General features: G+C 42.2%; 1 protein-coding gene across 2 annotated transcripts in view; it reads left to right on the top strand.

Moving 5' to 3' along the window:
* LOC138589201 (band 4.1-like protein 1) overlaps positions 1-16,294 on the top strand; it is a 41,627-nt gene that overhangs the window by 13,629 nt on the left and 11,704 nt on the right. For both annotated transcript variants that reach the window (XM_069659396.1, XM_069659397.1), the window contains exons 2-12: positions 3,207-3,295; positions 3,616-3,765; positions 10,002-10,106; positions 11,166-11,208; positions 11,331-11,406; positions 11,941-12,159; positions 12,286-12,373; positions 12,456-12,608; positions 13,747-13,844; positions 15,678-15,853; positions 15,946-16,199. In XM_069659396.1, the coding sequence (XP_069515497.1) occupies positions 3,224-3,295; positions 3,616-3,765; positions 10,002-10,106; positions 11,166-11,208; positions 11,331-11,406; positions 11,941-12,159; positions 12,286-12,373; positions 12,456-12,608; positions 13,747-13,844; positions 15,678-15,853; positions 15,946-16,199 (1,434 nt within the window). In that variant the 5' untranslated portion in view covers positions 3,207-3,223. The remainder of the gene's footprint in view (positions 1-3,206; positions 3,296-3,615; positions 3,766-10,001; positions 10,107-11,165; positions 11,209-11,330; positions 11,407-11,940; positions 12,160-12,285; positions 12,374-12,455; positions 12,609-13,746; positions 13,845-15,677; positions 15,854-15,945; positions 16,200-16,294) is intronic.

Raw genomic sequence — 16,294 nt, forward strand, 5'->3', positions numbered from 1 at the left:
CATGTTAGCACCAGGTAGCAACATTAGCTGTGTCTGGCTTGTTAACTGTTAGTGTTTCTCATACAATGATTTATTTGCGGCAGTCCATGTTCGGAGCCAGGTTTTTTGTTGGTTTTGGGTGTAGTGACGAGCAGACAGGTTCTTTATAGATAAGTTACTCGTTGTTCACCTGCCATTCACTCTCTCAATGGAGATGTGCTCAAGCTAGCCGCAAGTTTACTACTTCCCATTAGCTCTCTGAGCTTCTTTAGCCTCAACAACTGTGGTCTGCAACCACCACAAAAAGAATTGCATTCTGTGTGAAACATGATGCTCAACTAGCTAATTCACCAGCTTTTGAATTAACAACAGGCATAGAATGTATAGCTTTAAGAAGTTATTATTTAACCCCTCGCTCCTCTCCAGCACCACCCTCTTATCCAAATATGTTAACTCTAGGCTCTAAAAACCAATGTGGCGGCGGCCAACATTACAACTCGAGTAGGCTAAATCCATTATTTATACAGTCTGTGGTATATTCACTATGTTATGTAATATGCTAGAATACTTACATTTGCTAATTAGCCAAAACACTGGGTAGTGGGGCTGAGGCTGATGGGAATATCATGAGTTGTGCAGGTGTTTTGGACAAAGTAAATCTTTTCCTTATTATCGTGCTGGATTAAAAGTGGAAAAAATACGTTTTTGACATAGTCTACATCAAATGGGCCGACTGGCTCATAAACCGACTGACATTGACATCAAAAAGCTGTCTAGCTAGCTTGGCTAAAACATCCCAACTGTCTCAAACATATCTTTAGCTTTTATTGCAATTTCTTTTTACTTGCACTATCTGACAACATTTGATGATAGTCCCTCATTTATCAGTCTGGCTCTATACTTTTAAGTAAGCGCTGTGTCACTGTAATGCCTGGGACGACTGCAGATAACTCTTCACACAATTGTTGATGTGATTACTATCATTGTTTGATGATATCATCTGTAGCTGATTCCCGACTGTAATGAAATTCACTTCATAAATCAAGTTTTATTGTTGTTAGTCTTGAACTTGTGAGTGGCTAGAAGATATTTTTGGACTAGCTGGTGTGCTTTTCTTAATGAGTTTGATATTGATAACAGGCTGAGATCAATCTTCCACAGCTATTTGGCTTCTTCATAGAGTACTGTATGCATTCATGTAAATTGGCCGTTGCCCTTGTCTAACTGTACCAGTCTCTCATTGCATAAACATGAGTGGAATTAGACAAACACATGGAAGGCTCACTTTGTTTTAACGATTTCACCTTGGAACCCTTCAAAATGTTATTTATGCATATACAGTCATAATGAGAGTATATTTTAAAATCAATTAAGGTATTATTTAAAAATAGGATCAATTAATGAACCCGCTGGCCCTTCAGACAGGAACACGGTGTGAGTGGGACATCTGCAGCCTTCATGCAGCCAGACTGCACTCGTCTTTGATCCGGCTACATTATGCAGAGGGAGGCTGACCTATCATGAAAGCTGAGACGTGCTGTGTTCAAGCATCCCAAATTGTAAACACAGAGATGTACTCCGACAGCTGGTGGAAGAAATATAGTTAATTAGGGCTTCTTCTTTGGGGAAAAATAGTACCACATCTTTTCCTGGTTTACAAACACTTTGCTTGCCGTTATTAGACTAAATTAAGCTTCTGATGCTCCTCCCTAATGACAGTTTTCCCTGGAAGCTTTGTACTTTTTTTTTATTTTTATCAGCGCTTCCCATGTCCCCTCTCTAATCCCTTCCTCTCAGTATCCTCTTGCCTTACTCTATCCTTTTATTCTCATTTTTTAAACTAAAGCCTTAAGATTTATATTGCAAACACGTTCACAGAGCGTGTGATCAGGTATATTTAGAGCTGTTTCATTTACTCATGTTCAAATCAACAATTGACGAGTATTTCGCTTTTTAAAGTGAAGAGCACATTTTCTCATTTTACACTGTATACAAGGTATTCTCTAATGAAGCAGTTGGAGCTCTCCAGGTTTTAAACAATGTTATGCATGCCGTAGGCTGACACATTTCTGGGAGTTTCTAAAGACATTGTTACATTATTCAGTAGAGTTTGTATTTCTAGTGCACAAACTTTTTATTGAGGCTGAAAATTGGGGATATTCTAAAATAAACATGATACTCGAGAAAGAAAAACCTCATATCTGTGCAATTATCACACTCTACTTTAGGGGGATAAGGAAGCACCTACATAAAACTCTTCCTCCAAAATGGCTTAAATAAAGAATGTAAAAACCTCATAATTTATATGTCCAGTTTCACCTGAGCTATAGAGAATGTTACTCCCGTGACCCTGTGTTATAATAAAGCTACAGGTTAACCCTCCAATAATTGGTTTTTCTTCTCTAGCTGTGCTGCCTAATCTGAATATCAGCTATTGTACTGTATGTCCCCTGCAGAAAGAGCACTGCGCGAGAGTTCACAGAGTGGTCACCTTCAAATGGCAGGCCTCATTTGTCTCCAGCTCACCCGATTATTGCATCAGCATTGTTGTACATCTCACTGTCCAGCCCCTTTTCTTCTTCTTTCCCCTCCTCACCTCTCCCTTTTATTCTCTCCTTCCTCCTGTCTCATCCTCAGATTGTTGTCACATTCCCAGTGCCCTCTGCTTCCTCGTCATCGCCCTCTCTCTCTCTCTCTCTCTCATTCTCTATCTCGGTGTGTCTGCCGTCTTGTGCGCTGCCGCAGGGCTCTCTGGCTGATGTAATTTATGCTATCTCCTTCTGCTAGTGTGTGAGAAGAGCGCGTCCTGAAGCCGACGCTCTTCATGCAGAGTGCTCCTGTGGGAGGCTGTGAGCCAGCACTGACTGAGCTGCCCTCGTCCTCTCTTTCACCACCATCCCTCCATGCACAATGGGATGAACATGCATGTTGGAAGGATAGTCAATCCAAGCACAGCATGGTTAAAAATACCACATAGTAGCTGTAGAGGAAGTTGGATGTGATGTCACTACAGGTTTCTGTTCTGCGGCCATTTTTAAAAAGTCTGCTTAAGAGAAGATTTGGTATTCTGTGTACGATGGGAGGTGTTTTGTTTACGTCTAATGATTCAAATCCATCATGAGTCCATAAGCAGATTGGACTTTCAGCAGCAGTAAACAAACCCATACTGTTTTTTTGGACCAAGAAAAGATTTGATGTTGACTGAATATGTTTGTGTTTGGTTGCAGGACTGCAATCCATTTCTATGACAACAGAGAAGGCTTTGGCTGGGGAGATGAAGAGCGCAATGGAGGGTGACGCCAGGAGAACCAATCAGGTGAGAGCGCAGTGGAACTCACAGCAGCTGTACATCATTTAACTCGAGCCTTTCAATCACTCAGGGGCCTTCCGGCTCTCTGTTTGATATGCAAGGCAGCCAGCCCCCCTCTGTCTGTGCCAGCAACTTAACATCTTAACATCTCAGAGTGGCGGCTAAGGCGCTACATCATGCATCTGATGATTTCCTCACATGATCACAGATCTGGTTTTTAATCACTTTGCAAGACAAGTGTATAATCAATAGAAATATTTAAATGAAGGACACAGTACATTGATTCGAAGCTTGATGACTAAGAGGTAGGATTTTCTCTCGCACAGGTTCCAGAGGACCACGGGGATGCGGATGATAGCTCAGACAAGACCCCCAGCAAAGCCTCCAAATCCCCCCAGAAAACCAACAAGCGGCCGAAGACTGTCCCTGTCAAAGTCACTCTGCTGGACGGCTCGGACTACGAGGCTGGAGTGGAGGTATGGCTGAGCAATTCATGTACAGAACCTTTCACTCATCAAACATGTAAGGAGATCTTAGAAAACGCATAAAAAAAGTCTGACAGGAAAAGATACGAGCTGTCAGACAGTCATAGAAGTTTAAAACAAAACAACAACCAAAATTTGTTTCTCATTTGATCTACATATGTAAACTTTAGTGTTTTGTGTTTTAAAAATGGCTTAGATAATCTCACTTGACTGCTATCACAACTAGCCACCAACTACCAATCCAGGACAGTGTACTATGTAGGCCTTCTGTGCAACGCTCCTGCATGGCTATGTCCCAGAACTTGAACAGTTGAATCACAGATCTGCTCATTAAACTTTGTTGTGTAAAGAGTTTCTAACTACAGAAGCCCTTAGCGGACATTAGTCCATAAATTTTAGTTACTCAGTTTTCCAGTGATAAGTTAATTTCAGTTGTTTACTGGAGATCTCGACTTATTTTTCTTGTTTTCTCTGGAAAACAAAACTTATTTTCTCGTTATAACGGGATCATTTTCCGCCGATCTACAAAACTAAACAATAGGCTGATCACAGTGATATAACAGACCAGGACATGCCGTTCTGCCGTTGCCCTCACTAATGAGGTAAGCCTGTTTTTATGTTTGTTTTGTGCCTTTGCAACTCTGGAGATATGAGTTATGATCATCTGACACCACAGTGGTGCCGTGTCGTTATCTACCGCGCGATAACGTGATAAATTGTCGAGATCTCAAGAAAACAACTGAAATTAACTTATCACGGAAATGACTCGTTATCAAGGGAAACTGGGTCAATGAAATGTATGGATGCATGTCCGCTAAAGGCTTCCATCACTATCAAATTGTTTAGGGAATTACAAGCTTGGAAAAACACCAGGAGGCTATAAAGTGACAGCAAAGTCACAAAGTGATTTTACATCGAGATGAATGGAGGGGATTTTGCACTGACAGGATAAATGGTCTTACTTTATCTTTGACGTTTTGCAGTGTGTAGGTCTCTTGGACAATTGCCCTCAATCCATAAGCTTGTATCCTCCTGAATCAGGTTTTGTTCACGCCCTGTCCGACCGATTGTTTGATCCACTATCGTACTTCTTTGTAGCTGTTTTCCCCAAGATCCCAGCAATTCCTTTTAAGGCAACAAAATTATCATTACTGAAGTAACTGCAAAATAAGACATATCCCTCTAAAGCTGTTGCAGCTGGAAACACATTTATCCCTTGGTAATTGTTTTTACCATCAGCAATCCTGCAAAGATGCTGAAACATGAAAGAAAACCAATTTCAAACGGTTGTGTTGCAGTGCTATTTAAACACAGTTTGGCTTTTTCTCCACGCTAAAATGCACACATACCTAAAATTCATATCTTGCTGTGCAGGGTGTCAAGAAAAAAAACAGCATTTTAAGAAGCCGGTGTAAATCTCCCCCTTTCTGAACAGAGTCCTTGACTCAGCACACCGCACCACGGTACACCTCAGAGGGATTTAGTCTCCCTCGGTAATACATGCTACTGAGTCAGGAAATGTAGCCCTGCCGCTATTCTCCCTGTGAGGGGGAGTGCAGGGTGGAGGGAGGTAAGACAGGCTCCACTTTGTGGGGGATGGAGGCTCAGATGAGCAATCCCCGGCTTCCATGAATCGTGACCAAGGCCCTTTGTGTTTGTAAACAGACTGGTGTAGCTCGGTGAATTCCCTCTGCTCTCGGTTTATTTGAATTTAACAGCAGCCCACGAGCTCGTCATGATTGAACACTGCAGAAAGTTAATCTGCTCCCACACTGATATGACTTCTGAGGGAGAGCGAGGGGTGTCTAACGGGGTGTTCCACACCAGAGGAAGATCCTGAGCAGGACTAACGGAGATTCAGTGAATCACATTAAAGTCGGCGCGCAAACCTGATTGGCTGCTGCTGCTGATGGAGTGCGATGTGTGACGGGAATGATCTTGTTGGCCGCTCGACCTCATTCGCGTCAACTACTTTCCTTTTATGGCTTATTGCCTCCCACGTGACCTCACATGTTTTACTTACCAGAGACAGCGAGAGGAGAAATATGTCAGGAGTCCTCACTGAGGCATCACACACACACACACACATTCTCCTTCATCTCATCCCCCCATCTCCTGCATACACACACACGCACACACACACACACACTCACATCTCGTCATGTCACCTGGGCTGTGACACAAGAGGTATTGGGCTTTGACAGGAAATCCATACAGTTGACAGATGGGTGCTCTTATGTTTGACCGGGGAGAAAATAGAATGGGAGAAGGAAAAAGGGAGGAGAAAAAGATGAAGAGAGTGGGGGAGGAGGTGGAGAGAAAGATATAGAGGGGGGGAGATACAAGTAGTGCTTTCTTTGGTACTGTAGAATGTACGAGAGTGTGTGTGTGTAATGGAAAAAAGGCTAGCGGGGACACAATGATGAATGCAGTGGAATCATTACTGTAATGACAGTCGTGATGTCGGCCGAGCCGGCCCTGATGATAAAAACACAGGGAAGCAGCCTGAGCCTGCTATTGATGTTTGGCTCACGACGTTATAGATATTGATTGACCTCAGTGCATTTACATTGACCAGTCCTTAACCTGAAGCCGTACTGTTAAAGAGACAACTCCACCGCACTTACTTCCCTCACTGCCTTCATGAGGTAGAAAAAGTGGGACAGCAGAAACATTTCTGTGTGAACAGGATAAAAAAAAATAAACCATCTAAAGTTCTCAATGTTCTCACACTAAGATTCCTCTGTAGAGAAAACCAGCATCTCCTTAAATGTGAGGTTCATGTGATCATATGGTTGAGAACCAATGAAAGATTTATGACACTGGGCCTCCTTTTGAAAAAAGCTAAAAGGACCATAAAAGCAGTTTATCTCCAGCATCTTCTGCACAATTTCTCCCCATTTAAATAACATCCATCTAACACATTCCCCTGCAGCACTCTGAAAGCTTTCTCTCCTCTAAGGAAGTCAGACTGCACAGTGAGCGTCATGAGCTGCCGAAGGTTCAAATGAGTTTCATGTTCAAGGTATCTCAAGAATGTTTGCAGGCCAGCACTTGACATGTCTGATGGAAGAGCAGCCTTAAAGTTTATCTACTATGCCTTTAAAAAGTCTCTGGAGCATTGAGCTCCAGAGACTTTTAAAGGGATAGTTCAGGGTTTTTTTTTTAAGTAGGGTTGTGTAAGCTACTTATCAATGGTAAGTGTACTACGTTCAGAGTAGTTGACAGTTGGCACGGTCCCTGTTAGGAGAAGCCGGCCGAAGTTCCAGTATATACAAATACAGCGTGCACTTAAAGTGAAATGTTTGTTAATATGTAGGGCTCTTTTAAGCAGCTAAAGTACGTGGTACTTCTAACCCCCCACTGCTTAGCCGTGCTGACTGTTATCTACTTTATGTAGTACACTTACTATTGACAAGAAGCTCATACAACCCCACTTCAAAAAACCCTAACTATCCTGTTAATGATTGCAAGACGAACAGGTTGACTTTTAAAATGTGTGATTCAAAATCATTTAATAATAGTTTTTTTAAGGAACATAATGAATATTTTTTTTTCTAGCTTGTTTCCAGCTGGTCTGGTGTAAATTAAAGGTTTGATTATATTGTGCACTGTGTGCTTCTTTTTCATTTCTTTCATTTCTTCGCCACTGTTAACACTGAAAATGTCCCTGTTGTGAAAAAAAGGGATATAAAGATTTATTTTATCTTATAACTGTGGAACCAGAGGATATATAATGCCCCCTGCACTTAGGCGCCCAAAGCCGCGTGCATATGCCCAAGCTGCAGAAACACGAGCGCTTCCAATTGATGGCAAAGAGACCTGCAGAAAGGCATAGCATTAAGATTTTATTGTGTATTGCTTTACTGTATATTCCCACCATGGTAACCTTCAATGTGATTCTGCATAATTTAGCCAGTGGGAAGTACTTGGCTACCTGACTAAAGTTATATTAAAGGGGCATTCCACCCAATTTTATGCCCAGATTCATTTTTATCATCACAAGCAAAAAGCATGTAGATATATAAAGTTGTCTCTGGCACTGGGGCGGCTGTGGCTAAGTTGTAGTTGTGTCAATCGGAAGGTTGGTGGTCTGATTCCTGACTGCTACAGTCACATGTCGAAGTGTTCTTGGGCAAGACACTGAACCCCAGATTGCTCCCGAAGACATAGCCATCAGGTATGAATGCCCTGATACTGATTAGAGAGATTGGCACTTAGGCCTTTACCATGCGTGTGTGAAAGTGACATGTAGTGTAAAAGCGCTTTGAGTGATCTCAGGACTAGAAAAGTGCTGCATAAGTACAGTCCATTTACCATTTACAATTAATTTCTGTCTGAAGAAAAAATCTGTCGATGCAATTAGGGTTATCTCAGCCTACAACGCGTTAGACTTTTAAGAGTTGCATTTTTTGAAAGATAGGTTTCATCATTTTTTAGCTTCTCCCATAATAGGGACTGGAAGTAAATATATTTGCCTCTGCTACATCAATTTTGATCATAAGAAAAAAGTGTCCCCTGAAAGGTCCCCAATAGTATTCAGCTGTTGTTGAAATTGTTAATGGTTAGATTCATGAGATTCATTAACATTTGTCTCAGTAAGCAGAAGCATTGTAGGACAAAATTTTGATATTTCTTTTGTGTAGATGTTGATGTAAAGTAGCATTAATCAAATTTGAATGAAACATTCCCATTATTTTTTTGTTAAAGCTTGATTTAGTGCAGACAGGAAACATACCTATACAGATTGAGCACTTAAGCTCTAAACAAAGCCATGCTTTTACACTGATGACAGAAGCAGAACCAACTGAGGCGAACTCGACCACGTCTTTAAAGTTTATCTTTAGTTTTAATTCCACACTGCTAACTCTCCGCTTGCATTAGTCAAAGTGACTAAGTTTAATAGATTTACTTTCTCCTCTGCAAGCTATTAACCCATCCACACACACACTGTCTCCCCTCATCTTGTTTGCATGGGTGAGGCAAACAGTGAAATGGATTTCTAGGATTACACCAAATAGCTGCTAACACAATCAGCACACAGAAGTAGTTACAGAAATGTGATTGGAGGCAATTGGAGCGACAACGAAATCTCATCAGCAGCTCCTGGATTGCCGGCCATGCTTGGGGGACCACCTGAGATGTGTGTTGCAATTTCATTTCGTTGGGGAAAAAAATCGAATATATGCGCTGCAACCCTAAAAATATCTCTGACTGCAGCCTCTGCCTGTTAATCAGCATGACTCTCTCACATTCAGCCATGGCAGCTTGGTGCAGCAGGATATCAATGATTGTTTATCTGATTGAGAGATAGATCACTTTATGAGGCTTAATTAATCTTTCTTTAATTTTTCAAAGGGATGCTGACTGCTGCCAGATTCTCCCTATTAGGGCTGAACAAAGCTTTGTGGCGGCCCTGCAGTAACCACAGATAGAGAGAGCGAGAGGGCACAGGCAGACTCAGAAGGGACCTATTACTTCTGTTTCCATGGTAACAGCTGCTTGGATGCTTTGTCGCCATAGGAGCCAGGTTTCCCTTGGAGATGAATCTGGCGTGTGTGTTCCTGTGCGTGTGTCTTTGTGCGTGTGTGTGTGATGGAAGAGCAGTTTGCCAAGGCTGCCTGTGCACCCACAGAGGCCTTGTTCTCGCCCCGAAGGCTCGGAGAGAAAATAGGTGTGGCCTCTTGAAGCGCCACTGATGCGAAATGCAATCGCTCCCCTTATAAAGGCAGAGGGAGAGAGAAGAGGAGAGAGAGGAGGATGGAGGAGCTCCTCCTACTCAGCAGGGGAGAGGACGGGCTGGAAGCAGCTCTCAGATCACAGCTTGGAGGGATTTTTCTGTCAGATATTTTTGGAATCATTTGTGTTATGACATATGAATATATAAAATATATTTTTGTCATAGCTATTAGAGTTCGATAACACAGCAATCTTGCGATCATAAGAAAGGGAGAGAAAGACGTGTGTGATATGCAACAATGGTGCCCCGCTGGAATCGAACCAGGAGCTTTGCAGTAATATTATATCTTTATTTAGCACCAGGCCCCACAGTCCAACACATCCAACACATCTTTATTAAATCTCATTATTCCACTCTGTTCGCCTATTTTTGTCTGGCACAGTATCTGGTGTTCATGAAACTTAGACCTGCACTTTCTCACCTGCCCACCTACTGTCTGTTCTTGTATGTTTGTATTTGTGTGTGTGTGTGTGTGTGTGTGTAACAGAAATTTGCCAAGGGCCAGACCCTGCTGGACATGGTGTGTGGCCATCTGAACCTGCTGGAGAGGGACTACTTTGGCTTGACTTTCCAGGACACGGACAACTCCAAGGTCAGACAGACACAAAGGCATTAAAACATCTTTCTTGGGAATATTTGTAACTGAACCTCTGTAGCCTGATCAAAGACAGAACTGTGAACTTATTACACTCAGTTTCCATCTTAAACGAGTCAATTAGATGTAGCTGGCAAAAACACACTTTGGACCAAGACTAAAACCTCCATACCTTGTTTCAAATCCAGTTGCAGTTAAAAATCTATCCTGGATCAGTTGCTTAAATGTCTTTCATTTATTTCCAAATGTAGCTCATGAGAGACCCTTACACATCCACCCTGATCAGGGGCATGTGTGCTCTGGGTGTTTATGCAGCATGCGATCAGCATTTAACTTAATATTAGAGCCCTCAAGATTCTTATTTGTGGTTAATTGGGAAGCACTCTGGCACAGAGTGGTTGAGAAGTGGAAGAAATGGTGCGCTTTTATTTTCTAAAAAACGTCTTTGAAGTGAAAATTTAGTTTTAATAGTATTTGGAGGTAACTTTGAGTCCTAGGCCAAATATACATGAATTTTAGTGTGTCTTTATAAATTCTTTTAATAGATTATTTACTGTTTTTTGTTGTATTTTTTCACTTGTTTCACAGCAAATGTCAACCATCCTCTCCGCCAACCCGCCCCTTTAACCAGACTGTATTTCCAGGTGTTAAAAAGCACCGAGTCCCTGGTTGACCTTTTAACCGCACTTTAGCACTTACATCCTGAGAGTGGCATACATGGCCTTTAACCTTTTAAAATGTGATTAGACTGTATGGCCTTTTAAAAATGGTGCACAGGGTCTGCAGTGCACCATGAAAGCTGGAGTGACATTAAGCACAGGGAGCTGGGCTCAACTGGCATTTCTAGCCCCAATATTGATGCTGGCAGTGTTTATTGAAGCTTTCATCCATTTTCTTGTAGTATGAATAAGTTGGCTTTCGACTAGAGAGCAGATGTAAAAAAAGGGAAGAGCAGCCAGTGAGTTACAGTGCTCAAAAGGGCTCTTAAAATGTGAATATGGATGACTTCGCTGAGGTTGAACCTCTCAAAGGAGACTGTCTTTCTTCTTTTATTAGAATTGGTTGGATCCCTCCAAAGAGATTAAGAAGCAGATTCGGGGTAAGTGCAGCAGACAGAAACCCACACACACACTCCCACGGTCCAACAAATCCACACACATACAGTATTATAATGAACAGGCAGTCCTCAACAAATCAACCCTGCTGGTGGTTCTTCCGCAGTTGGTTCGTGGATGTTTGGATTTTCTGTCAAGTTCTACCCTCCAGACCCGTCTGTGCTCATAGAAGACATCACCAGGTAGGTCGGAATACGACGACAACAACAACAGTGACTTTTTAATCACCGCTAATTAAACCTGATTTAAAGGAAACATAAGCAATTATGTTAACAACCCTTTTCATAAAGGCCAAGGACAAAGAATAGGTGTTGATGTCTTGTGTTTTTTTAGCAGGCTACAATAAGGAAAGCTAGATTCACAAAAGTAAAGACTTGCTTGCTGTTAAATTAGTTTTCCCTCATGCCAGAAAGAAACACAGTTTCGACAGAGTAATATTAAACTGATTATTTTAGCTCACAACATTGTAATCTATTAAGTGAGCACACATGATTTCACTAGAATGAATATAGAAAGAGTTAATATGAAAGATTAATCTCCTGAGAACCATGAGTGTGTGTGCAAAATAGCATGACCATAAATCTAATAGTTATTGATATTTCAGTCTGGACCAGACCCTGCTAAAAGCATCATATAAGGAGGGAATAAGTGCTCCTTCCAGATGTTTCCTGATAATGTTGATACCACTTATATTTCTGCCTCCTGCGTTTCTCCAGGTACTACCTGTGTCTGCAGCTGAGGGACGACATCCTGTCCGGTCGTCTGCCCTGCTCGTTCGTCACCCACGCCCTCCTGGGCTCCTACACCGTTCAGGCCGAGATAGGAGACTACGAGCCCGACGAACACGGCCCAGACTACGTCAACGACTTCCGCTTCGCGCCCAACCAGACGCGAGAGCTGGAGGAGAGAGTGATGGAGCTGCACCACAACTACAGGTCAGAGAAAAATTCACTTCTTTAATTAAATTGAATGCCACGAGGAAAATTGGACATGCTGGTATTTCTGATTTGTGGGATGAATATGGAAGAAGTGATGAATCATGAGTGACATTTGTGTGGTAGGGGAATGAGTCCGGCAGACGCGGAGGTGAACTTTCTAGAAAATGCCAAGAAGCTCTCGATGTATGGAGTGGACCTGCATCATGCTAAGGTAAGAGTTATACTTAGGTACCCAAGACTTTTCAATTGTTAATACATTGAGTTTTTTAAAGCATTATGGCTTTGTTCACCAGGATTCGGAAGGGATCGACATCATGCTCGGTGTCAGTGCCAACGGCCTGCTCATCTACCGAGACCGCCTTAGGATCAACCGATTCGCCTGGCCAAAAATCCTCAAGATCTCCTATAAGAGGAGCAACTTCTACATCAAGATCCGTCCAGGGGAGGTAAATAAAAACTCATTATCTTATCATTATCTTGTCTTCTGCTTCTTGACTAACTTAGGAGCTCACTTGCGAAATTATTGCTTGCACAAACCCACCAGAACAGCTCGTGACAGTCAGAGTGGCAAAGCCGAGGCAAGAAGAATAAAAGATAATTTGGTAAAGAGCCGACTCCTCTTTTCTATTTCATGCTTTCACAGTTGTTAAAATTACATCATTGTCTCTTTTGACTTGCCCCAAACAGCATAAATAGTCATTTCATGGTTTGATAAAAGTGTTGCTTCTCAGATTCATCCTCGGCAAGCCATGTGACATCTGACGAGGAGACATTATTTATAGCCCTCAGAGATAGCGTTCTTAAAGATTAGGCTGATAGGTCATGTTTTTATTCTTCTCCTCCTCCTCTCTTCCTCTCTGCTGACTTTAAAGTGTGATTAGCCAGTCGTGAGGATTTGCACTTTCATCAGGGATTTTACTTGCAAATGTTACAGCCAGATTATGCTCGCTCTGGTTTTCAATTCCCGAAAATTATTATGATTCGCCTTTTTTTTTCCTTCATCCTTTGGCCTTCGGGGCATCTGCAGTGTGTTTTATATCCTCTGTTAAACTGACAATGACATCTCTCTAGCGAAAAGCAAGGCCACTTTGTGTGTGTACTTTGTTCTGCAGATCTATCCTCTGAAGTCAGCTGTCACTTCAAATCAGCCTGCAGGGTTGTCATTGCGTTTTAAAGCCCTTTAACTTTAAGCTGCACCTACATGCGTGAAATAAAGTCTGCTTCTCCAGTGAAAGGTCCAGTCTTAATGTTTAAAGAGCGGTTATATTGCTAATAAAGTATTGATTTGAATTTGTCTTCCTCTGCTCACACCACTAAACATCTGACGGAGTGAGCACACAAAAGGTTAATTTGTAGGTTGGTTAGAGATGGAAAAGCTGCCTGACACGGTTCTGGGAGACTTGATAAACTATCTCGGAGCGTAAACAGAAACACAGTATTGATTTTTCCATTGCTGCGGAGTAAACAAAATTCACCCTGCTACCATCCCTCCATCCTTCCCTTGCACTCACTCCCGTCACTCTCCTTTTCTTCTTGGCCTCCCATCCTCCTCCGCCACCTCCACTCCTTCCCCTCACCGCTCAGTATGAACAGTTTGAGAGCACCATAGGCTTCAAGCTGCCCAACCACCGGGCCTCGAAGCGACTGTGGAAGGTCTGCATTGAGCACCACACCTTCTTCAGGTAGGACTGTATACCTGAAACACAGACGGACACACCTCTTCTGCACTGTAGTCATTGCACCCTGCATGAACTGTTAACGCTTTGCACAACAGAACTGTCATTTAGGTAACACACAAATGTGATAGAACAGTCATAAGTTGGTACACTGTTAATTAATTAATTCAAATTAAATACATTTGTAACCTTTGGAGGATTATTTATTTATTATTTAAATTCACAGCAGGCAAGCTTGCAAAGGTGTGAAATTTGTCGACAGGCAAGCCCACATAAATAATTCTGTGCTTTTGTTTATGATGTTATTTTCTGTCAGTTTTCCAGTTAATTAGACGGAAACACACTCTTGTCTGTGAGGTAAATATGAAGCCACAGCATGATATAGTTAGCTTGGCATACAACCAGGAGTAGGTAACAGCTAGCCAGGTTTGCTTTGTCTGAAGGGAGCAAAATATGCCTCCCAGCACTTCTAAGGCTCACAACTAAACACCATATATCTCCTATGTTATACTCGTACAAGACCAATGACTGTATATATAGATGGACAACACGTCTCTATCTGCTCTCATTGTATGTCATTGATGCCAAGATAGCCCCCGAGGCGGGCTCTGCCATCTTGTGATGGTGACGTCATTTAGAGCCAGAGCTGCGCAGTAGAGATCGGCAGGTGGCTTAAAAAAAACAAAAAACGTAGAGGACCATACAGTTAGCGAAAATGCATAATGTGAATCTGTTTAAGACTTCAAAATAACTAGCCACTTCTGCTAACCGAAACACGCACTTAACTTACCGAAACCCCCCCGCAAAGATCCGTGTTTAACAGCAGAACAGCTTCTTGTGTTGGTCTGAAGCAGACGTTCACAGATATGGAAACTTCAATGACTGTAGTGATTGTTTTAGTTACGTTTCCTCGTCGTTCCTCCTCTACTCCGCGAATCCGGAACAGATCGGCTGCAGGAGCCGTATTTGTCAACAGAGCTGTCAATCATCCTTTGTACAGCATCAAATAACTAATTAGAAATAAACTTGTCAGAAAAATGAACACATGGGCGTAAACCAGCATGATAAAAACTAACTAGAATTGCAGAAACCATGTTTGAGAAAAATGTATTTGCCGTGTATTTAGATTTTATAGTTTGACTCATGTCCCGCCTGTTAACATGGAGGAGGCGGGCTTTATGACCTATACTGCAGCCAGTCAGCAGGGGGCGCTCAAAATGTTTTGGCTTCACTTTTAGGGAGCTGTCATGTCGTCCATCTTTTTATACAGTCTATGTATGAAACCTATAAAGAAAAGTGTATAATTAAAATGTCGTAGTTTTATGGGGGCAGGCTAATTCCTGGCTGGGTACACAGTTTACTTCCTGTACTCATAACTGCAAGGCTTCAGTTTCAGAGCGAGGCTAGCTGTTTTGTCTCCAGTATTTGTGCTAATTTGCTAATATAAGCTAACTTGCTGTGGCTGGTAGCTGTATATTAATTGTACAAACATGAGTTTGAATTGTTCATTTCGCATCTGACTTCCGAAAAATTTGAACTATAATATTAAAGCTTTTCTTTTATTTAAATTCCTCTCAAAAAGTATGCCTTTAAACTTAACACAACAACCAAAACTCAAAGCAGTTTTTTTCCCAAGATAATTAGTACCAAATCACACAGTGTATTTCTTTTAAGAAAAAATCACAGGAAATGATTAGGACCTTGGGGACTGGTACAATAATATTTGTGTTACCCTTTCTCTCATGTGTATCAGATTCTTAACTGTGTAAATAATTAATAGTTGCCACAAGGTGCAGAATCTGAATCTGAAAGATTTACACAGACTGAACCCCCCTGCAGGTTGGTTTCCCCAGAGCCGCCTCCCAAGGGCTTCCTGGTGATTGGCTCCAAGTTCCGCTACAGCGGGCGGACCCAAGCGCAGACCCGACAGGCCAGTGCTTTGATTGACAGGCCTGCCCCACAGTTTGAAAGGTCTGTTAGCAAGCGGTACTTGCTGCCCCGAAGCATGGATGGAGGTGAGGAACCCAGGCTATTTTATTGCTCACTCTGAGGTTCACTTACATTTCCTGGATTATAGTTGATATTTTCTCCCCTCACTCGTAACCAGCCTCAGCTTTAGGCGACAGCATGGACCAGCTGTCCCAGCGGAGCTCCAGTGAACGCACGCAGTTCATGTCCAGAGAAGACCTGGACCAAGAGGGCAGCCTGGACCTGGACCACGATCAGTACCACTATCAGGACCAAGACCAGGACCAGTTCACAGATCAAGAGCTAGACATGCAGGACCAGGAACCAGATCCAGTTATGAAGCCTCCTCGGGGAACCAAAATCTCAACGCCCAACAAGACTTTGGAGCTCAAGGTACAAGATGATACAACACTTGATTTGCCTTGTTTTATCGTGGTTAGCGTACATTTTAATGCATACAATTTGAATTAATTTAGTCATCAGAGAGA

Source organism: Semicossyphus pulcher, unplaced genomic scaffold (assembly GCF_022749685.1).
Source record: "Semicossyphus pulcher isolate SPU_LCO1_2020_fin unplaced genomic scaffold, fSemPul1.0.p SCAF_13, whole genome shotgun sequence".
In the NCBI taxonomy this organism is placed as follows: Eukaryota; Metazoa; Chordata; class Actinopteri; order Labriformes; family Labridae; genus Semicossyphus; species Semicossyphus pulcher.